Here is a 22,218-nt window from a genome sequence, read left to right as displayed (position 1 = left end):
CCTAGTTATGGCTGGCTGCAAGACCCAACTCTCATGGGCATGCTGGGGGCAGAGGTGCTCCCCAGCTCAAGAGCCACTTTGGAGGGGCCCCGGTCCCAGCTGAGGCCACTTGCCAGGTGTGGTGGGGTGAGAGCTACTTTGTGGGGGCACTGTTCCTGGATGAGGCTGCCTGTGGGTGTGGCTGGTTAGAGCAGTTTTGGAGGGAGCACCAGTCTTGGCTGAGCCACATGCCAGTTGTGGCGGAGTGGGAGCCACTTTGGGGATTTGCTGGTCCTGGCAGAGTCTGCCTACTGGGCATGGCATAGTGGGAGCATTATGGAGGGACACCTGTCAAGGCTGCCAGATCCACAGAGGAACACAGGGACAGGGTGAACAGTGCTGGCAAGGTAGCTAGAGAGTGTCAGAACTGGCTCTGGCCAGCAGTGGGCCAGCTAGGTAGAAGGAGGGCAAGCAAGATGGTGCCTGCCAGTGCTTCTGTTCCTGGAGAAAATTCCTACAGATTCCTGTCTCTTGCAAAAGTCCTAAAACTCATCAGTGAAGCTCCTTCACATATGACCAGGTACTTTTCCATCTTCTGCCTCTGTACCCAGTCCCCAAGCAAGTCAGCTTGTGCATAGGCCCTTTAAGAGAAGAGTCTTGGTTTTCCATACCTATGGCTCTTTTGGAGGTAAGCCACACTCATTTTCAAAGCTCCTGGAGTTAAGCTCTACTGATTCTCACAGCCAGACATCATGGGGGCTCATCTTCCCAGTGCAGTGCCCCAGGGCAGGGGACGTCTGATGTCGATCTTGAACCCCTCACTCCTCAAGGAGGATCTCTACAGCTGTGATGTTCCTCCTACTCGTGGGTCCCCACATTTGGGGGTGGGTGTCTCAACAAGATCACATCTCTGCCCCTCCAACCATTCTCAGTGTAGCTTTTGTTTATATCTTTAGCTGTGGAAGAATGTTCTGCTAGCCTTCAGGTCATTCTCAGAGAGGGTTGCTCTGTATGTAGTTGCAGCCTTGGTGTGTCTGTGGGAGGAGATGAGCTCAGGATCCTCCTACTCCACCGTCTTGATCATCTACTTGCCCATTGCCTTTAAAAGTTATCATTTTCCAAAAAGAATTTATCCTGAATCATTCCCTTCACCTTTGTATGGAAATGATGATGCCATCTCCTTCCTCTTATGGGGAAACAAAAAGCAATACAAGAGAAGTGAAAGGTTTAGCCAGCTATGGTGGGAGACCCATGAGGAAACTGAGGTTTTGTTTTGCCCTCCACCCAAGCCTTGGGGGAACCTAAAAGAACATCATCTGGCCTTTTCTCCAGGTGACTCTCCAAGGCCTGCAGAGCATCTCTCTGACCCAGCTGTGTTTCTCTGCCACTCTCTGCTTGTTTCCTGATAAGGGAACATCTCTAGGCAGCATGCTCATCTCCGCCAGAGATTTGTTCCTGAAGAAGAAACCTTCAGTATTGTGTTTGGAAAGGGCTTTTCTCCCATTTCCCCGTTGCCTTAGGCTGGTTTGTTTTCCCCTAAAAATATGTGCTCGGGATGAGAGATGCACACAGTAACAGCGAGCCCTTGTCAGAGGGGATAGTGCTGTACTCAGAACATAGAACTGTTTAAAATGAAGTTGGTTCGCTACTGCACCAGAAAGTCTGTCATGCTAGAAAGTGAGGTGGGGAATGTGTGGGAAAAAAAATATAAACACATTACCAAGGATGCCCAGGAGTACAAAAGCTTAGGGGTCTTTTGTTGATATAAATATATAGTAGTTTAAAAAATTACCTAACAGTGTTCTGTGACACTATTTTTGTCTGACATTCAGGCAGCTCATACAGGCTTTGTTCTAGTGATTTATACTAGAAGCCTATAATAAAAATGCAGCCTGAAATCATGCAGCTGGGTACCATTCATTTTTCTTCCATGGACAGTTCCCGAACTTAAAAAATTGCGGCAGACACGTAAAACCTCTTCCCTCACAGGAAATACATGCCCAGTCACAGCAGCTGGCCCTCTTGGGTTTCTTCTGCTTTATGGAGTCATTGGTGATGCTGTGTGGGTTTCTAGATTGGTTTTATGAGTGTTAGAAAGGAGTTTCCAGGAAGATATTAGGGGGGTCACTAAAAATAAGACCATCTTCTCCTTTTGAGTGAGAACCAATTGAGAAATCAACATACATGTCAGACAGATGGAGATGAGCATATCAGCTTTATTACCAGTAATAATAGCTTGATTAAAAAATGCAACCTGATATATAGCCAAATAACTTCTAGTACTTTCTGCTTAAGTTGAACTGGCTCCCCAAAACTGTAGGCCTTTCACTTGTAGGGGAAGCACCTGTTTCTACAGAAAACTTTTCAGGTGTCCACAGTGGCCCAGAATGTATCATCTCTGTGGTCATGCTGACCAGAAAGAGCTCATAGAGCTTGGTTCTGATGATTTGTACTAGAGACCTGTAATAAATAGGCCAGAGGGGCTAACCACGTGTGCATGGTTTCTTTTCCCAAAGTCACAAGTCAAACAAGTCACTCCTCTTTTGGGAACAAAAGAGTATGGAGTAGAGAACAAAATCCAGCCATATGGTAACATGGAGGCAGGAGAATGGAGAATGCCCGCTTCTGCCCTCGAAAGCATGAGACAGTTTTACTCTGCATTGTGTCTGGAATTGGATGTGAAATAATTCTTTTGGGATGAGTTCTTTGGAATTCTTTCTGTATACCACGAGTAAATACACTTCGCCTCTGAGACCATTGGGATGGGTCTTTCTTACTTTGTCATTTCTATATGTATTTTCAGCTTTGTATTAGTATGGTGGGGGAGGTGGGCAATAGTTGGCTCTTCTGTACACTACAGCATCATGGGGCATTTTTTTTCCTTAGCTCTTTTTAAAATCTTGGCAAAGTTTGGAAGTCATTTTGCCATTGGCATCTCAGAGATGACAAACGTCACCTTGGTGATGTTGGCATAGTTAGTGTAGTCAAGCTGGGCCCCTCTGGAAGAGCATTTTGTTCCTCATGGCAGAGAGTTCTTGCTAGTGAGTCTTCATGTTGTCCGGCCTTCCACCACTGGTTGCATCATTATGATAAGGCCTAGAACTGCTGGGACAGGGAGGGTAAGCAGGTATCAAAAAACGTTAGCATTCCTAGGAACCTTAAAAGTATTCTGTTCCAAATTTTGATGCATGAATCTTCTTTCACAAGTGTAAAAGCAAGAGGCATGGTCAATCAATCAAGGGTCTTTGTCATGCTCTGCAGCTTTCTTAGGAGATGCAGACAGGCAATAATACGTGATTGTCAGTAGTGTTTTGGATTGGGCGCCTGGGTGGCTCAGTCAGTTAAGCGTCTGCCTTTGGCTCAGGTCATGATCCCGGGGTCCTGGGATCGATTTCCACATCAGGCTCCCTGTTCTGCGTGGAGCCTGCTTCTCCCTCTCCTCCCCACTTGTGCTCTCTCTCACTGTCTCTGTCTCTCTCAAATAAATAAAATCTAAAAAAAAAATAGTGTCTTGGATTTCCAGTGATGTTTGCCAACTCATAGCCACCCCAGTGAGCAAGGTCAGGGGCTCCAACCCCAGCTGACAGAAGAAGAAACCAAGGGCCTTGCTGACTTGCCTAAGGACACAGAGAGGTCAGGAGCCCAGTTCAAAATAGGAGGGAGAGTTGCCTGGTTCCCATTCTTAGCCTAAAGCACCAGACTTCAATTCCCTTCTGCAGTATTTGCTAATTGTTCATTTCCAACAAAACATAACAGGGAATTTTTCCTTTATAGCTGGTTGTAAACATTTAAGATGCCCATATTCACTCATAACCTGTGTTCACTTATCCTGGTCAGACAGCTATTTTATTTACCTTCTTTCTTTTTCTCTTCCGTGTTTATATCTATGAACACAGAGAAGTTAATGTATATGAAAGCACTTCATAAACTCTCTGAGTGGCATGTAAATGTTTTTTGGTATCATTATGACACTCATATTCTTAACTTTGTATCTTTGAAATAGAAATACTTCCATTTCCTAGTGGCCCTTGGGTTGGGCAAGGGATAGGGGTGGTAAACACTTGTGTAACACTCACTGAAGTAACTTAAGGTGGCACAACTTAAGGCGGTCAGAACAGCATGAATTTAATTAAGATGAAGTTCTCGATCATAGATGTCTTTCAGAGACGCACAAACTGAGAAATTTCATGTACGGTTACATAGTGAAGGAACAGAATGGAAGCATCAGTGGAAAATAAGATACCCGTAGAGGTTTGGGGGAAGCCAAAAGTATTTTCAACCAGAAAATATGTAACTGGGGAAAATCATTTTCCTCCCAGGTAAAAGAACAAGTTGTCTTTTCATATTCTAGATTACATACATGTGGCCCATATTCAAGATTTATATGCTTACATGTAGATAATAGAGAATTCCCTGTTAACAGATTGTTCACATTCCTAGAGGGCTGCTCTGTACTTCAGCACGTATACGGGGCCCTAATAAGTCCCACTTGATTATGGCACAGGAAAGTTTTGGAGAGATACAGTATCTAGAATGTTTTCTCCTTTACAGCTGATTTTCAGCTCTGAATACAAGCTTCTGATACACCCGTACAGTTTATGAGTTAGCATCAGTTTAAATAGCTCCTGCCTCCTCCAGGCTCTCTCTCCCCCTTATGGCTTGTAACATCTCACCATCCTGTCAGGCAGAATTATCTACTCCTTTCTCCCGCCCCCACACTTTTTATTTTGAAGAAATCCAAACTTAAGAAAAAGTTGAAAAAATAGTACAGTGAACATCCGTCCTGCACCTAGATTGTTTTTTCTTTTGGATGAGTCACTTGAGAGTAGGTTGCAGACATCATGGCACTTCATCCCCAAATATCTCCGCATCTATCTCCGAGGAACAAAAACGTACTCTTCTGGGATCACCGTCAAACAATTGCAGTAAGGACAGCTGATACTGATACAGCACTAGCATCAAAGACACGGTATATTCACATTCCCACACTTGTCTCAGTGGTATCCTTTGTTTTCTTCTCCCCCATCCAGGATCCATTCAGAGGTCACATGGTGCATCTAGTTGTCATGTCTCTCTAGCCTCATTTTCTTCCTTTTTCCTCCTCCTTTTCCTTCCCCCTTCCATCCCTCTCTCCCTTCTTTTAAAAGTCCAAGTGAGGGGCGCCTGGGTGGCTTAGTCGTTAAGCATCTGCCTTCAGCCCAGGGCCCCATATCAGGCTCCCTGCTCGGCGGGAAGCCTGCTTCTCCCTCTCCCACTCCCCCTGCTTGTGTTCCATCTCTTGCTGTGTCTCTCTGTCAAATAAATTAAACAAAATCTTTTTTAAAAAAATAAAAGTCCCAGGCCAGTTCTTTTATTATCTCCTCTTGAAGCAAACATAATTAAGGAAGTAGGGTGTTTTGCCCTATGAAAGTGTAGCTTTTTTTCTTTTTCTTTTACCTGTTCACCTCCATGATTTCATGGCTTGCCCTGAAGCCTCATAATGAGATGTATTCCTTTTAGATGTACCAAGTGAAATATAGTTTTTTCTTCCTAAAAGTCTACATCCTGATAGACTCTTCCAAAGGCTCACTCCTCAGGACATGCCTGGGACTGATGAACGCAGCAGGTACATGCGTCTCTAGGACTTTGCTTTTGATATTCACAGGCCTTGTTTCACCAGATTTTCCCTATCCATACAAATGGTGAATACCCAGCTAGCATTTCTTAGAGTTTGGTTGGTTCAGGCCAGTTGTTTGATTTCTCAGCAAGTCAGATCTTTCAACATAATATTAATCTTTTATACAAAGATGAAAGTAGATCTCATTCTGAATCATTAGAGCTTTCCACTCATGAAAATAATGTTTCTTACCGCTATCACTGATTACTCTTGAGGTTTCAGTAACAGAAAATAGTTTGTCATTCCATTAAATTACTCCAGGTGTAGAATCTTGTGAGTAAATTTTAGGATAGATTAGGAAAGACTTGGCAGTTTCTGTATGGGGGCAGTCTAAAATGAATGGGTTTGTATGTTTTAGCCTTTTTTAATATTAAAATATTTTTCCTAAAAGTTATAAATGAGAACAACAAATTTCACAAAGTTGGGGGGAGATCTTTCTCCATTAAAGATCGTGGCCCCATCTCAAAGTTTTATTGGAAAAGAACAAGAATTTTTTTTTTTTAAACTGATTCCTGTATCTGCTTCATGCCTTCATACATCTCTTCTCCACGGACTGTCTTTGCATTCCAGACACATCTACTGTCTTAGAAGACAGGAAGCCACAGATATGTGATGGACGTCAGTGTGATGAGGGTAAAAATTGGTTCATTTAATTGATTTATAAGTCTTCAACTTGTTAGAAGGTAGGTCCTTTCATCTGAGATGGAAGTTTTTTCCAGCCACAGGCAAGCATACAGTGTTCTCCAGGAAAATTTTGCCTCACTGTAAAACAGAGAAAATGAAGTAATATAAGTTTCCTGAGGCATTGAGAAATACGGTCTCCATTGCACTGGAGATAATACACTAATTATCACAAAAGGTGTTGGTTATCATTTAAGGGGGAAATATTATGTTGACATAATACATAATTTCAGCATCTGTTGTGCCTTACTTTTTGGATTGTAAATCTAGACTAATGGATCTATGGAGCTGTTTAGACCTTTTCTCATTAGCGTCCCTTGCCTCCTAGAAAAGCTTGCACATAAAAGATTCAATTGAGATGGGCATTTTGCATTTAATAACACTTCCATTCTGAAACTAGTATTTTCTAAATGTCTACCATGTGTTGAGTAATTTTATTTAATTCACAGAACAGTCCTGCAAAATTACCCTTCTTCTAACAGATAAGGAAACTGAGAGAGGTTAGGTAATTTGTTCAAGGTTCCACAGCTAGTAATAGTAGAGATTAGTTTCAGGTCTTTCTGACTTAGTTTTCTCTTGATTTGTCAATTGGTAAAAGTCACTTTGATAGTAATGAGTAATGCCAAATTAATGACTGTTGGAACTGCTGTGGGAAACAGAGAGCAGTTAATGTGCACACCCGATCTTGCTTTTTACTGGCTGCCAGCCACTCTTAAGCCTTCCTGTCTGACTTGGGTAAGTGGCCAAGCATGAGACTCCACAGGTGAACACTATAGGAGCTGGGCCATTGGCCTCCAACCCCACAGTGAAGTCCAAGCGAACCAGGCTGTATCATGTGAAAACTTTTTAACTAGGCTAAAGGCAGGCTTAGAGTTGCCAAGGCTCTTCCTTCTTTTTTGTTACAACCCAGAGTTCAAGGTCAGATTTTAGTGTGCCAGTATTCTGTGGAAAAGCAAGAAAGACTGCTCCGGTTCTAAAGACCCAGCTGGTCTGAGCTAGCCTTAGCTGGTGGTGACTGTGGGCACTAGCCCTAGCCACCTGACCTTGCCAGGTGGGCAGGAGGCAAGAGGATAATGGAATCTCAGTGGAGGAGAGTGGGCCTTCTGACACTTTGGACCAAAAGAATATCCTTGCCTTTGATCTTGACCAGTCATAGGGAGTGGAATTTGTACAAGAGAATAAAGAAGAGGCTTAGAACTGAAAAACAGTCAAAACTGCCAAATCATACCCTTCTTTTAAACAAGAATTGTTTCCTGTGAAGTGGCTGTTTGAGAATGGGAGCTTTTTTCTCCTTTGGGAAAGAGAGATTTAAACAAAAGAGAAAATATAGCATTCACTTTCTCCTTTTCCCTAGGCAGTGTCCATGTTTAGGCGTAAAGATCATATATTTATGTGGGTATATCCCTATAAATATTTAGTATCTGCATAAAGCTAGTCACTTTTGATGGTAAACTTTCACTTTAAAAAACTTATCTTACCTAACTGACCAGTTTTCGCAAGTTTAATTTTCACAGCTCAGGAGTGTTTGTATTTTTTTGGGGTGATGGTAAAAGAGCTCAGTGGTGAGAAGGGAGGTGGGAGTGAGGAAATGGGGCAACAGTTTTCTCTATCGCAATGAAAATTTATCTGTATAGTAACTTTTTCTTTGAATGTGAATTAGAGGGAATTCATGCTTTGAGATAAATTTATGGTTAGCAGTAAGACAAAGGCCCATTTTACTGCCTTATTTTTACTTAACAAATCTTAATTACTTTCTCTCCATAAATGAAAGCATTTACCATGCTATATCTTAATCATAAGATTGGTCTTATATACCATTAGTTTCACAGAATAATCGCCATTTGGGATTTTTGTAAAATATCACTTTATGATCTTTGCCTTAATGCTCCAAAAGAATTGCTAACTGGATTTTCAGTGAGTACACGAGTCTTGTCGTGTTGCCTTGATTTTTAAAGAAGGTGCTCATAGCTGTTGGACTAACTTTGGGGATCGTTGCACCATGGGCTCACCAGTTAAGAATAAAGTAGGAAGGGGAGGGAAATGTGAGTTATAGACTGTTTTGAAAGACCGGCAGTTTTATATCTTTGAAGTACATCACAAAAATATTTCCCAGTATAGGTCCCAGAGGCTGACTTTAGTGAATGGATTAATTTATAATTAGTAGAATTCCAGGAAATTCTAGGAAATATTATATTGACTTCAGTAGGTTAGGGAATCTTCTTCATTCTGTTGATTTGCTTAGCAAATCCTTTCCTAACAGTTAATGTAGACTTAGAGTTCATTCCAACCCAAGTTGACTTATCACAAATGCTCCTTAGAAATCAGTAGCATTTCCTAATTTTTGGCTCCCAGTGTATGAAAAAGGAGTTCACAGAATTTTCAGTTTTATGTTGATTAGACAGACTTGAGAGTGGCATCATTTTAATAATTAGCTATTATCAAAAGAAAAAGTCCCAGAAGTGAATATAAAAATGCATGTATTTGCTGTGCAGTTGTGGCCTGCATGTCCCCATATCACATCTCACCGTTCGGTGCTGCCCCTGCACGCTTCTGTTCCTGGTGGCCCCGGCCAGCTGGCTCGTGGCTGGTTAGGCCCATGGGAGACTCTGGTGAAAGACCAGAGGTGGGAGGAAAGAAGCCACAAGGTGTTTCTCCTTCCCTCTCTGGCAACCCCAGTAGTGGCTGGGTTTTGTCCCTGGTTCCAGCTCCCAGGAGACAGGTCCACTGTGTTTCCTGGGTCCTCTGGGTGCCGCATGCCCTGGCTCTGGTAGCGCTGCTTCTCCCCACCCCCATCCCTCCAGCAAGGGGTAGCAGCAGCCTCCTGCTGTTGAGAATCTCCTAAATGGCCTCACTGTGCCCTCTGTAACATCTCAACTCTTCTGTCATCTGTGTAATAAAGTCTCTGTATCAAATTTGTTCTGTTTTACATACTAAGAGTGGTTTCTTTTTCCAGACACATGTATTTTATAGAACAGTTTTGCTTTTATTTCATAACTTATAGTCTTTTGGATGTTGATAAAGGGAATATTAAATTATTCATTACCTCCGTTAATGTGTAATCAGCTTGGTATTGCATTTAGGTAGTGGGGCAGAGGGGAATAAGATAAAATGACTTGACTGCCCTCAGGGAGTTCAGTCTGCTTGGGGAGATGGTGCTTTACTGGAAGAGAAGGAAGACCACAGTAGTGGTGGGACATCCAAGCCTTGCTAGGGGCTAAGGTCTTGCTCAAGTGGATGAGAAAAAAGGGCATTACCAGCAGAAGCAGCAGTTTGTACAGAAGCGTGTCAAATGCAAGGTTGCATGAGGGTCTATGGGGTCCGGGACAGTGGAAGAAGAGGAAGCTAGAAAGGTAGTCAGGGGCTAAATCATGAAGGACACAGAAAACTCCACCAAACACTTGGACTTTGTCCTTTCAGTGATGAGAAGTAGTGAAGAAGGGTTTTTAGCAGGGGCATTGCATGGACAGATTTACCCTTTGGAGAGGTCACTCTTGAACGGGTGTGAAGATCATAGAGGACTGGAATGGAGAGAGAGAAACCTGGCCAGGTGGTTAGTGCAAAAGTCTCAGCTGGAGGTGAGGATGTATGAATAGAGGCCTGAATTAAACCAGAGGATTTAGAGGAATGGGGGGGAAAGTCAAGATATACTAAGAAAGTAGAATGTGTGTGCGGCCTGGTGATTTTTTGGAGGCGGTGGGGGGGAGGGCATATGTTGGAAGTTGTCATTAAATGATGGTCCATTATACTCAGAGATTAGGAAATGCTTGGTTAGGCTAAATAAGTCTTAAAACTAGAAGACTATTTCTCAAATTGGGGCACAGTGTGTCCTTGGAGGTCTGATGCACATTTCTTCTACCTCTACTTTTCTTATCTTCTAATTAAAATAGAAGAGCCTCTTCACTTATTTTAGAAATCCTTTTATGGGTAGTTCTTGTGTCTAAGGGTTTCGGAAATCTGTCAATAAGACATCCCCTGCTAATGGAGAAAACCTGTAGGTCCACTCAGTGTCAAATCTTCCACATGCCGGAGACTGTATTGTTTTACAGATTGAGAAGAACACAGTGCTTGCTCCCTAGGAGCTCAACATCTGAAAACAAACCTATAGACACTGTGAAGAAGATGTTAGAAACAATATCTGCCTTACAGTATCTGCAGTGGAATTTGGTCTGAGTTGCTTGCTGCTCCAGAGTTATGGCCAGATATTAGCAGTGTTGCTAGCTATCAGTAACATGCTTTATTCTTTGAAGATTTAAGGTAGAGTGTAGTAATTGAGAGCCTGAGCGCCAGCAGTCTGACTTCCTGGCTCTGCCATTTATCCTATGGGTCACCTTGGCCAAATTACTTAATCTCTAGGATTCCCCTCATTATCTGTAGGATGAGGATCATAATAGTGTCTGCCCTAGGATTGCTGAGAGGGTTAAATGGCAAATGTATGTGTTGTGTGTAGCACACCTCCTGTGCAATAAATACTTGCTGATGATCATTCCTGAAGGCAGAGCGAAGCCTCCTCTAAGACTCCCATTGAGAAAGGTATGCTATGTGAGTTCCAGGGATCATTGCTTTCCTTCTGCATGAAAGCTCTTGTGGCTAACCTTGAGATCCTTTGTCCCTTTGTGTTAATTGCAAAAAAAAAAACTTCTGGAACATGCTTTCTTTGGGACAAATTAAGTCTTTGAATTTTCAAGTTACCTCTTTGATCACATCATACATGAATGGTTTTTGCTTCAGGAAACTTCCAGAAACAAGTTGAAGGCCAGCAAGTGGCAAGTAACACCCTAGAGAAGATTGAGACGTCAGTGCCTCTCTGAAACCTTGCCTTCATATCCATCACCTCCATCCTCATTTGAGTTCAACACACATTAATTGAGCACCGCTACTTTTCAGTTCTGTTTTATGCTCCAGGGATATGCAAGGATAAACAGATAATTCCCATCCCCATGGAAATTAGTCTATTGGAAATATATGTAAATAAATTCAGTCCAGTGTCGTACTAGCACAAATGGAAGTGTGTAGAAGGCCAGAGAGGTATGTAGGAAGAATAGTAAGGAAAGTTTCATAGATTTGGTGACATCAGATTTTGAATGGAATGAGAAGAGGGAGAGTCCACAGGTCAGCATGGTTTGTATAAGAGATGGACCATGTGTTGGGGGGGAGGGTGGTTGATGGGAGATGAAATTGAAGAAGGAGGTGGGAACTGGATCCTGTAAAAAGCTTAGCCTTTGTCATGATTTTAAGCAACGGAATGCTGTAAGAGTTGCATTTTTAGCAAGATCTTCCTAGTATAGAAGGTGAACTTGACAAGGATGTTTCAGATGCTGGCGGGTTCATGTCTCCACTGCACATTCACTGAGGCCAGTGACAGAGTCCTGTTTACCTCTGTATCCCTAAAATCTACTTTATAGACACTTAAGAAGTCTTTCAGAATAAAGACAGCCCAAGTTGAATTTTCCACGTCTGCATCCCGTCCTCCAAATATGCTGACCTGGACCTCCATCTGTCATAGGCAGCTTGACTCAGATCATAATAAATTCTTTTTTCGTGGCATTCTTTTAACTGGCACTCTATTTACTAGCCCCTCTGTGCAACTATAGTGTGGTGATGATTGATGCTTATAATTCTGACCCTGAAGTACTTCGAGTCTTCTAAATCATCAAAAAAAGATTAAAGTATATTCAATATTGCTGTAATGTTTATGTGTTTTCATGCGCTCTTATTCTTTGGAAATTGATGGTTTCTCAAGTGCCTGTGTCCTTCTGTGCATGCAGGCACAGTGGGAGTCCGCGATCGCTCGCTGCCCCTCACTCCCTTGCAGGGCCAGGCGCAGGAAGTTTGTTAGCAATGCGTGTGCAGAAATAAGCAAACAAAACAAACCTGGGTTCTCTTCACGCTTAGAGGGAGGAAGCAGGTCGGGCCCCCGGAGGGGCAGACCGGACAGGGACGAAAGAGCCAACAGTGGCTGGAAAACCAGTGGGAGTGATAAAGCCAGAACTGGTACAAATAAGCGAGACGGGCAGTTTACAGCAAGCCCACGCTGTGGCAGAGCCCAGGAGGAGCAGGGCCCCGGGCTGGGACGCCAACTCCGCGTTCTCGCGTTCTCGTGGGTCTTGACCCGACTCATCTTGCCGGGAGCTGGCAGCATTCTCTGCCAGCTATGTTTGTATTGTGGTAACAACTGCTCAGGAAAACACCAAACGTTAGCAAGTGAAAACATCAATAATTAGAGCATCCTGTTCCCCCCTCCCCCTACACACATTTCTTCGTGAGAACCATTACTGCAGAGCTGACAATATTACTTGGCCCAGAATTAAGAAGTCCACATAGAAGCTGTGAGAAGACTCCGTCTTATAACCGGATTTCTGAAGAGAAGGCATGTGATGATGTTACCAGGAGGGAGATTTGCCGTTTGGGGTGTCTTCGAGGGGTTGTATATTGCAGCAAGTAGAGATGCCTCTTAACATTTTGTTGTATAGATTTGTTTTCGAAATCTGTGTTTGATCCGCAAGCTGTGCTTGTGTTAGGGGTGCCACACTCATTCCAGCCTGGAGGGCAGGTCCCTAAGCCACTGGGATTCTGTTTGTCACTCACTAGGCAAGGGCGTGTGTGGACTTTAGAGCTAACTTTACTAATTTGCCATCTCTGTGATTTGGATGAATCTCTTGTTATCTCTGGGTCTTAGTTTTTTCTTTTCCTAAAATTTTGAAATAATACAAATTCCTTCCCTACAGGGCTGCTGTGAGGCTAAAATAAAATGGTGGCTGTGGAAAGCCCTACATAAATAAGAGTATGCCAAATATACTAAAGAACATCATAAATATTCTAATAAAGAATAGAAGTGTGTTTCATTAGCAAGGACAACATGCTCACAAATTTCCCCGAAGCAGAGTGGGGAAAATGAGCTAGTTATTAATTTCTTACTATGGAGTAGATGTTCTGGCTGTTTCTTCATGTGCTCCTCAAGGTAGATATTAAATCCTTACTTCAGAGATGAGCATACTGAGCCTTCCATTCACACAGATACACATAGGAGAAACTGTCTGACTCCAGAACTTAATGCTTTCTCCTTATCTCCAGTTGTCGGCCTTATTCCATACCCCCACGTCCCTACCCCCAAAGTTCTTAAAAGCTGTTCACCTCCTTTTGGGTTGGGAAGTTTGCTAAGCATTTCCTGGTCATTCACACCTGAAAGTGGGGGAGGATGGGATCCAGAAGGAACCTGTGGGCTCCGGGAGCCCCTGGAGGGACCGGCAGCTCAGGAAGTAAAGTTAGGGTATGGGTCATGCTCGGTCTGTACCTCTCTCGAGTTCACGAGGCCTGGACTGAAAGCGAGGGGAGGGTGGGCAGGCCACATTTCCCAGCCCTTGAGGAAATGGCCAGGGCCGTTTCTCCAGAAACATTTTTTTTTTTCCAGAGTTTCCAGAATTTCATTCTTTCTCTGCTGAAGTGTTTTCCACCCTCACTGAGGTGGCTTGGTGAGCTGCTTCTTGGACCCTCCTCTTTAGGAACCCATGCCTCTTCTGTATTCTGACCAGCTCCCTGTTCTGCTTGCACAGGGAATGAAATTAAGTGGATTCCCCATAGTCCCCACTCTAATGAGCTTTTCTGGGTCCCTCCCCGTTAACTTTCATGCCAGATACTGGAGGAACGGATCGCCCATGTGGCAGTTCATTAAATACCCTGCAGGACCCACCACCACATGCGTTTTCTTTTTTTATATAAAGTTTTCCCGCTTCCAGACAGACAAGAGTCTGCTTGTGAACCGGAGCTGCCCACACAGAGATAATGCCTGTCGGGGGGCCAAATTGAATATTCAGGGAGGATGTCAGTATGTGGGAGAAGCATTTGTTCAGCCTGGATCTGAGAGGAGCTGTGTGTCGTGCTTCCATAGGTTCTCAACAGGAGATGCGTAGAAGCAGCTGTGATGACAGGCCTGGCACTGAACTGCCGCATCAACAAGAAGTCCTTGTTTGATAGGAAGCACTACTTCTATGCGGACCTCCCTGTAAGTATGCTTTGCGGTCCGCCCTCTGTACATTCTCAGAGCTGGGGAGTGGGGGTAGCTGTGCCTCTCGTGTTTCCAGTCAGAGCTCTGTCCGTGTCAGCGGGAGGTTCTGCCTGGCCCTGATGAAGGCAGGTGCCCCCCGATGTTTACTAGATTGGATGCGGTTGTCCTGATTGCTGACTCCTTGCTTAGGCTCATGCTTCTGCTGGCTCCCTCATAATTGAAGAGGGAGCAGAAGGCCGTGTTCTCAGGCTCAGGCCGGCCATGGTGTTCGGTGCTAATTGCCTGTGAGGTCAAATCTAACTCTGCGGCTGATGCGACAGTAAATGCAGACGACAGCTCTATAGACAGAGTGATAGCTTCCCTCTTTTAAGTTGAAGTTACCAACAATAGGACTGTCCCCTCTAGGGACATTTCTGTCATCTCACAAGGAGCAAGTAAGTGGACAATAGGAAGCAGACACATGAACCAGAAGCCTCGACTAACAACAGTAATTGGCTGTAAATTGGCAGCAAACCCAATATTAACCTGTTTTTTTCCTTAAAATTATAAAGTTTCTTCATTTGCTCTGAGCCTCTGATAGTAAGCACACCCTTTCTTCAGATCTAGAAAAATGATAGTGGTGATACTGCTTCATTTTATTTTCCTTGAACTGAAGATGAGGGTGAGCCGGTCTTTAGTAGATGAGGACGGAAGTAGAATTAAATAAGAAATGTAGCCGGAATGTTATTTCTCCAGTTGCTCGCTGCTGCTTTTTCCCCCTGGCTGCCAGCTCCTAGCAAATTCTGTTGCTTGGTAGGATGAAGGGAATGAAGCTGCGTTTTTTCCATCCTTTAAGAGTGATAATCCGTTTGGTGAAGGTGGAATATTTAGCATTATGCGACTAAAATGAGATGTTTTCATTCTCAATGGCTTTCTGCTCTCTCTGGCTCAGGTGGCTCAGATAACCAGAGTTAGTGTTGCCACATCTTACATGGAACACACTTAGACTAAAAAAGTATTTGTTGTTTATCTGAATAAACAGTGTATTCAAATTTAGATATAACTGAGCATCCTGAATTTCATTCAGCAACCCGATTCAGAGTTTAATTTTTACAGATTGAGACTTGCTGTTTCATCACAGAGAATGAGTTGCCTAATGCGGTGGTTCTCAAAAGTGTGGTCCCCCGCACCCCTCGGATCAGCATCTGGTTAGAAATCTAAATCTCGGGTACTGCCCCGGACCTGCAGAATCAGAAACTCTTCAGGTGCAGCCCACCAGATGATTTCTCCTGCAGGGGAAGTTTAGAAAATACTGGACTGGTGGCTAAGAGCACAGACTCTGGAGCCAGACCGTCCATGTTCAGTTCAGATCCTGGCATGGATACCTACTAGCCCTGTGGCCCGTAACTAACCCTTCCGTGCCCCGCATCTCCCTCATAGGGTTGTCGTGAGGATTCAACGGTGTAAAGAACTCAGCACGGTATCTGGGAGCCCACAGGCACTGCCTCTCTGTCCTCGCATTCTCCGTATTGCCCTCCCATCTCTTTACTGGGTGTTGATGCCTGTGGGCACTCGAGAGTCATTCCTTCTCTACTCAGGAGGAGGTGGGGGGGGAGCCCTTGCAGCATCCGTCAGTACTTTAGTACTTGGTGTTTTCTGTTAGCTGAGTGTGAGTGTCGGAGCGTTTTCCAGCGAGAAACGGGAAGTTGTCGGGGCAGGGAGGGCAGCTGGCATGACTGGCTAGCTTAAAGAGCAGGAACAAAACAAGCTTCCGTGCGCTAGCGACTGCTGTCTGCCGTGCTGAGCGTGGGTGGCAGAATGCTTAGCCAGCACTTCCTAATACGGAGGGTCTGTCAAGAGCCCAGTGATCAGATGCAGGGTTTAGGCTAATGAGCTAAGTGGAGACAATAAATTCTTCTCTTAGAGGCCTCTGACAATGAGATTATTGTTATTCCCCCAAATGGCACTTTGGTAGGGAAGACAGGATTCGTGGTGTTTATTGCATCCTTATTGGGGGTTGGGGGAGGTGCAGGGAAGATAAGGGAGGGGGTGGGAGAAGCCAGAAGAGGCCAGGCTAAATTATGGCTATAGTGCATAAGCTAATTTTCTTCTCCTTTTCCTTTTCTCTTGTGTTGTGTTTTTAAGTAAGCCTATAGTTTTGTGACAGAAAAAGAAATCGTAAACTGGATTCCAGCTTCTGTTTATGGCCTAGTGACTGTGTAACGCAATGCATGTTGTGTGCAGGCAGGCTACCAAATTACCCAGCAAAGACTCCCGATTGCTGTGAATGGCAGCTTAGCGTACAGTGTCTCTGTGGGGAAGAAGCCGAGTCAGGTGAGCACCAGGACCGTGAGGATCAAGCAGATCCAGCTGGAGCAAGACAGTGGCAAAAGCCTCCATGATGAGCCGCGGTCTCAGACGCTCATCGATTTGAACAGGGCAGGTAGGCCTGGGGATTGTCTCTTACCTTTCTTTCCGGCCACCTCTCTTCCCCTCTAGGGTTCTCCCAAGCCATTTGAGGAAACAGGCCCAAGAGTTTGACAGAGCCAGATCAAATATCCACGTTGGTATTGGCCCAGCTGACTAGCGAGCACAGCCTGCCCCGTGATCCCCATCGGGCTTGCTAACAGCCCGCCCATAAAGTGTGACGAACGTAGCCGCCTAGTCACAGACCCAACAGCTTTGAGATCTCGGGCAGACGTTGAAAGAACCAAAGTTAAAAATCAAAATGTGAGGGGGAGCAGAAATAATGCAAAGGCTAGAACCCATGTAGAGACCCCATCAGTGATGCAGATTCTTCCTGAGACCTCAGCCGAATTTATCTGCGGGTCCGATTGGAGAGCTGCAGTGAGGCTGACTCTGCCTGTCTTTGGTAGGAGTTGGCCTTCTGGAAGTGGTGCTGGAGCCCGACATGTCCTGTGGAGAAGAGGCAGCGTCAGCCGTCAGGGAGCTGCAGCTGATACTTCAAGCCCTGGGGACCAGCCAGGCAAATATGGCAGGTAGAAGCCACAGAGGCTGTGTCCCTCACTCATCCTTTACCTTCTCTTTCGGCCTCCCACATCTTTTCTCGCTGGACTTTTGTTCTCTACATCAGCTACCCTGGGGTTGTTTACAGGGTTTTGTCAGCCTTTAGGCCTGTGGGGTTTTTTTTCCTCAGTTTTCCTTGGATTCCTTAATGAACCCCCAGTCAAAACTAAACACACTAACAACAGTGCAGAGGCACTGAGCCCAGGAAGTTGACATTAGGAGTTGTTAAAAAAATTCAGCTGAGGGGCGCCTGGGTGGCTCAGTCATTAAGCGTCTGCCTTCGGCTCAGTTCATGATCTCAGGGTCCTGGGATCGAGCCCCACATCGGGCTCCCTGCTCAGCGGGAAGCCTGCTTCTCCCTCTCCTTCTCCCGCTGCTTCTGTTCCTCTCTCTCTGTGTCTCTCTCTGTCCAATAAAAAAAAAAAAAAATTCAGCTGAGTAAATTTGAAGATCAGACTGGCTTTATTTAAAGATTCATGAATCAGGCAGCATCCCATCTAGCAAATAGAAAGGAGCTCTAAGGAGCTGGACAAAATGGTAGGCTTTTATAAAGAGAAGGGGGTGGTAGAGGACGTTTTCTAGCAGAGAGTGGATTGTTCCAGGCAAGGTCACCTTTCTTTGGGAGGAGGGTGGGGGTCTGTCATGCAGATTACCTCACTAGTGTTGATCAGGAACTTCCAGGTCGACTGGATAAAGGCCACCCTCCTGGGAGAGGCTGAAATTGCAGTGAAGGTTTGGTTTGCTGACGTGGGGGCAAGTCACTCTGCTTTGGGCCTGTTGTATATTTGTTTCTTTTATTTCTTTCTTTCTTTCTTTCTTTTTTTTTTTTTAAACAAAGGACTAGATGTTTTCTTCTGGCGTCTTGTATCCAAATGTTGTTTTGCACCAAAATGAGGATCAATAAAATAATGTGCTTGAACGGTTTCATCTTTCTCAGAAGACACTTTATTTAATAGCTCTGAGTTTCTGTGTAGGTAGCACTTAGCTGCTACTTGACTTTTTCTTCAGGTCTCTTTCTTATTTTGTAGAATTTTCATCCAGCTACAGCTGAAGGCAAGGTTATGATTTCACAAAACTTTAACTTTGAGATAATATCTTCAGTTCGTTAGAAATGTAGTAGGAAATCAAACAAAAGAAACACTTGTGCCATTGAGACCAAGCAAACTATGCATTTTAAGTGTTTGCAAATTGGATATAAAGAATACAGGTTTTGGTCAAACTCAGTGTCTTAACGGCTCACTCTTATGGCCCCTTCCTAGCACTCCATTGCCCACCCTAAAGTCCCTGAAAGCTGGCCTCTCCCATGATTACCCCATGTTTTCTGTTCCCAAAGGCTTTTCTTTTTTTTTAAGATTTTGTGTTTTTTGTTTGTTTATTTATTTGACAGAGAGCAGGAAAGAGAGAAAGCAAAGCAGGGGGAGCAGCAGAGGGAGAGGGAGAAGCAGATTCCCCGCTGAGTAGGGAGCCCGATTCGGGACTCAATCCCAAGGCCCCGGGATCATGAGCTGAGCCAAAGGTAGATGCTTAACCGACTAAGCCACCCAGGTGCCCCACAAGGGGCTTTTAAAAAAAAAAAACTCTTGCCACTCACAGAGCATTCCTTGAGTTGAGAAAGGCAGGAGTGGAGAAAAGATACAGATTCTGCATATGGCAATTATTAATTCATAGCTCAGTACAGTGGTGTATTAGAATACTCCAGAGAAACAGAACCAATAGAATGTGTGTATATGTGTGTGTGTGTGTTTATGTATGTATGTATGTTTAAAGAGATTTATTCCAAGGAATTGGCTGATGTGATCGTGGAGGCTGAGAATCCCATGATCTGTAGTGAGGAGGCTGCAGGAGGGCAAGCTCCAGGAGAGCCGAGAGTATAGTTCCAGCCCAAGTCTGAAGGCCTGAGAACCAGGAGAGCCAGTGGTGCAATCCAGTCTGAGCCTGAATCCAAAGGCAGGAGAAGACCAGTGTCCTAGTTAGACGACAGGCAGGCAGAGAGAACAAATCCCCCCCTACCCCACTCTTGCTTTTGTTCTGTTCAGGACTTCAGCAGACTGAATGAGGCCCGCCCACAATGACAGAGGCAGTCTGCTTCCCTCAGTCTGCCTATTCAAATGTTCATTTCATCCAGAAGTACCCCTACAGACACACCCAGAGTACTGTTTAACCAAATATCTGGGCACCTTATAACCCTGTCAAGTTGACCCATAAAATTAACCATCGCAAAGTGGTCACAGTGGATGCCAGTAAATACCATTGAGGATGATGATTCATCTCCCTGTTGGTTTATAAGCCTGTTTACCAACCTTTTTATGTCACACAATATACTTGTGTGTTACAAAAGGACTTCTGAAATTGTAATGCCACATCTGTCACATAGGACATGTTACAAGCCACAAATTGCAACGTCAGAGCCGTGGTACAAGTTGAACTTGGAGACAGAACTTGCCTATTTGCTATCTTCTTTAAGCTAAAGACTGGAAGAACACAGCCGCACATTATGAGTGGCATAGAAGTTGGCTGCCTCCAAGTTTGTTCTATAGAAGTGCAGCTGTGTTGTGGAGTAAGAGAACTCCTCCTGTCAGATTTATGGCTCGTGGTGCTTTTTTACCCAAGAACATAAGTCAGATATGGGCAGGCTGGATGGTTACCCATTTATGCACTAAGTGTTGGTTCCCTATTGCTTTATTTTTTTTTAAAGATTTATTTATTTGAGAGAGCGAGAATGAGAGTGAGAGAGAGAGAGAGTACATGAGAGGGGGGAGGGTTAGAGGGAGAAGCAGGCTCCTCGCTGAGCAGGGAGCCCAATGCGGGACTCGATCCTGGGACTCCAGGATCATGACCTGAGCCGAAGGCAGTCGCTTAACCAAGTTCCCTGCTGCTTTAAAGAAAGTTTTTATTCTTCCATTCTCTCTCCAAATACCTGTGACTCCTAGCAAACCTATGGAATAATAAACAGGCCACCTGTTAGCTGAGAAATCGTCCCATCTGGGGCCTTGCCAAGAGATAAACCGTAACGGCAGGAACTCATCAGCCAGTGACCGCTGAAAGGATTCATTAAATCTCATTTGTTGTGACACTTTTTTGTTGCTTTTAAATACCACTCCCAACAGCTTCACCCCTAGCACAGCAGCAGAGTGGCTGGGGTGTTGCTAAAGTACTGTGGGGAGGGAAGGTCTGCCTGGAGGCTGCAGGGGTCCAGCTTTTTGTGCTCTTAGCATTTTAGCAGCCCCAACCGCTTGCCTCGTGCTTCTGCCCCACCACCATAGGACCACCCTGCAGCATCGGAGACTGTAGCCTGAGAACTGAGGACCGTCCTAGGACCAGTGGACGCCCCCCCTCCCCGCCCCAGGGTGCTTTTGGAATAAAGTTTAAATTGCTCTGGCCTGTGATTGAGTGAGTTCCTGATAGTTTTGCTAATGAGCATGGATCAGTTCAGCCTGGCCTCCAGAAGTCTCTTCCTGGTCAGTGGACATACGCCACTGTTGAGATCCTCAGAGCCATCTGTTGAGTTGAATATGTACTGAAGTAGACATTCTAAATGTTTCAGTGATGATGTCTGCCACTTGGAACACTTAGCATGTGCTCATCAGTTCACTAAGCATTTTTTTTTTTTTTAAGATTTATTTATTTGAGAAAGAGAGGTAGGGGAGGGGCAGAAGGAGAGGGAGACGAGCAGATTCCCTGTAGAGCAGGGAGCCCGACCCTGGGCTGGATCCCAGGACCCTGAGATCATGACCTGAGCTGAAGTCAGATGCTTAACCAACTGAGCCACCCAGGCACCCCTCACTAGGCATTTTTAAAAAATTATTTATCCTCTCGTTTAAACTTTACAGCATTCTTGGGAGATAGGTGGTATTATGCCTGTTGTACAGGTGAAGAAGCTGAGATTTAGAGAGATTGGCTTGTTTCTCCAAGGCTTACAAGAAGTGACTGAGCTAGGATTTGAGCCCAGGTGCCCTTTCTGTAAGCCCTGCGTCGCACTGTTTCTAGTGGCAGCCACGACAGTGTCACAGCCTCCATAGATGACAGTTTCGGGTAGAAGGATGGCAGAGTGTGGGTGCTGAGGACACTGAGGTCGCAGAACTGGGTTGGGACCCTGTCCCACCTCTTCTAGCTCTAAGAACCTGGGCAAGGGATTTTGATTTCTCTGAGCTTCACTTCCCACATTTATATGCTGCGTCCCCAAATAACCATATATGGAAGGGGAAAGGAAGAAAAAGAAGAGGAAAGAAAATCATCCAAGTTGTCAGATAGAGTTGGGACATCTGGGTGTGGTGTCACTGGGTTCTGAGACAGGGAAGCCTGGGAGAGGAGTGGCTTTGTGCGAGAAAATCTGGAATTCCATTTTGGAGATGTTAAGTTTGAAATGCCTAAAGGATGTCTAAAAGTGGCTTTGTCTAAAGCTATATTGTAGGGAATGAATGTGATAAAGTATATAAAACTTATCACAGGCCCTGACAAGTAGCCTGTACTCAGTAAATGTTTGGTGCTTTTATTAGCAATAATAAATAGTATTACTTTTACAGAACCTCTACTCATTTTGGATAAATAAGCTTTGTGAAATACGTTCAGTAAAATGTGTGTGTGTGTGTGTGTGTGTGTGTGTGTGTCAGAACTTGTTATTTAAGTCCTGGAGAGCATCCAGTGATCAGAATGAGATAGCTTAACAGACCTCTCTAAATCCTCAGGCCCCTGCTGTTTACAGAAACAGTTTTCTGTCCTGATGTTATATTTCTGATGTGTGAATGTGTTTTAGAAAAAAAAATATGTAACTGCACCATATCACTGTGCTCAGTGGTATCGTTTTTTAGTTTTGCTGTTACAAATCTCTGCTTCTGGAGGGTAGAAATTGAGCTTGATAACATTCTGGTGATGTGTGAATGAAGGCCCTCCCTCA

At 44.5% G+C, this 22,218-nt stretch overlaps 1 protein-coding gene across 3 annotated transcripts in view; it reads left to right on the top strand.

Annotated features, from left to right (window-relative positions):
- GATB (glutamyl-tRNA amidotransferase subunit B) overlaps window positions 1–22,218 on the top strand; it is a 94,080-nt gene that overhangs the window by 24,135 nt on the left and 47,727 nt on the right. For all 3 annotated transcript variants that reach the window (XM_073892367.1, XM_025874310.2, XM_025874311.2), the window contains exons 3-5: window positions 14,202–14,315; window positions 16,542–16,740; window positions 17,174–17,296. In XM_073892367.1, coding sequence (XP_073748468.1) covers window positions 14,202–14,315; window positions 16,542–16,740; window positions 17,174–17,296 — 436 coding nt within the window. The remainder of the gene's footprint in view (window positions 1–14,201; window positions 14,316–16,541; window positions 16,741–17,173; window positions 17,297–22,218) is intronic.

The sequence above is a fragment of the Callorhinus ursinus genome, unplaced genomic scaffold (genome assembly GCF_003265705.2).
Source record: "Callorhinus ursinus isolate GAN/ISIS: 27379988/994484 unplaced genomic scaffold, GSC_fseal_2.0 scaffold4, whole genome shotgun sequence".
In the NCBI taxonomy this organism is placed as follows: Eukaryota; Metazoa; Chordata; class Mammalia; order Carnivora; family Otariidae; genus Callorhinus; species Callorhinus ursinus.
Note: the sequence above shows the minus strand (reverse complement) of the source record. Positions and strands in the feature narration are given on the sequence as shown.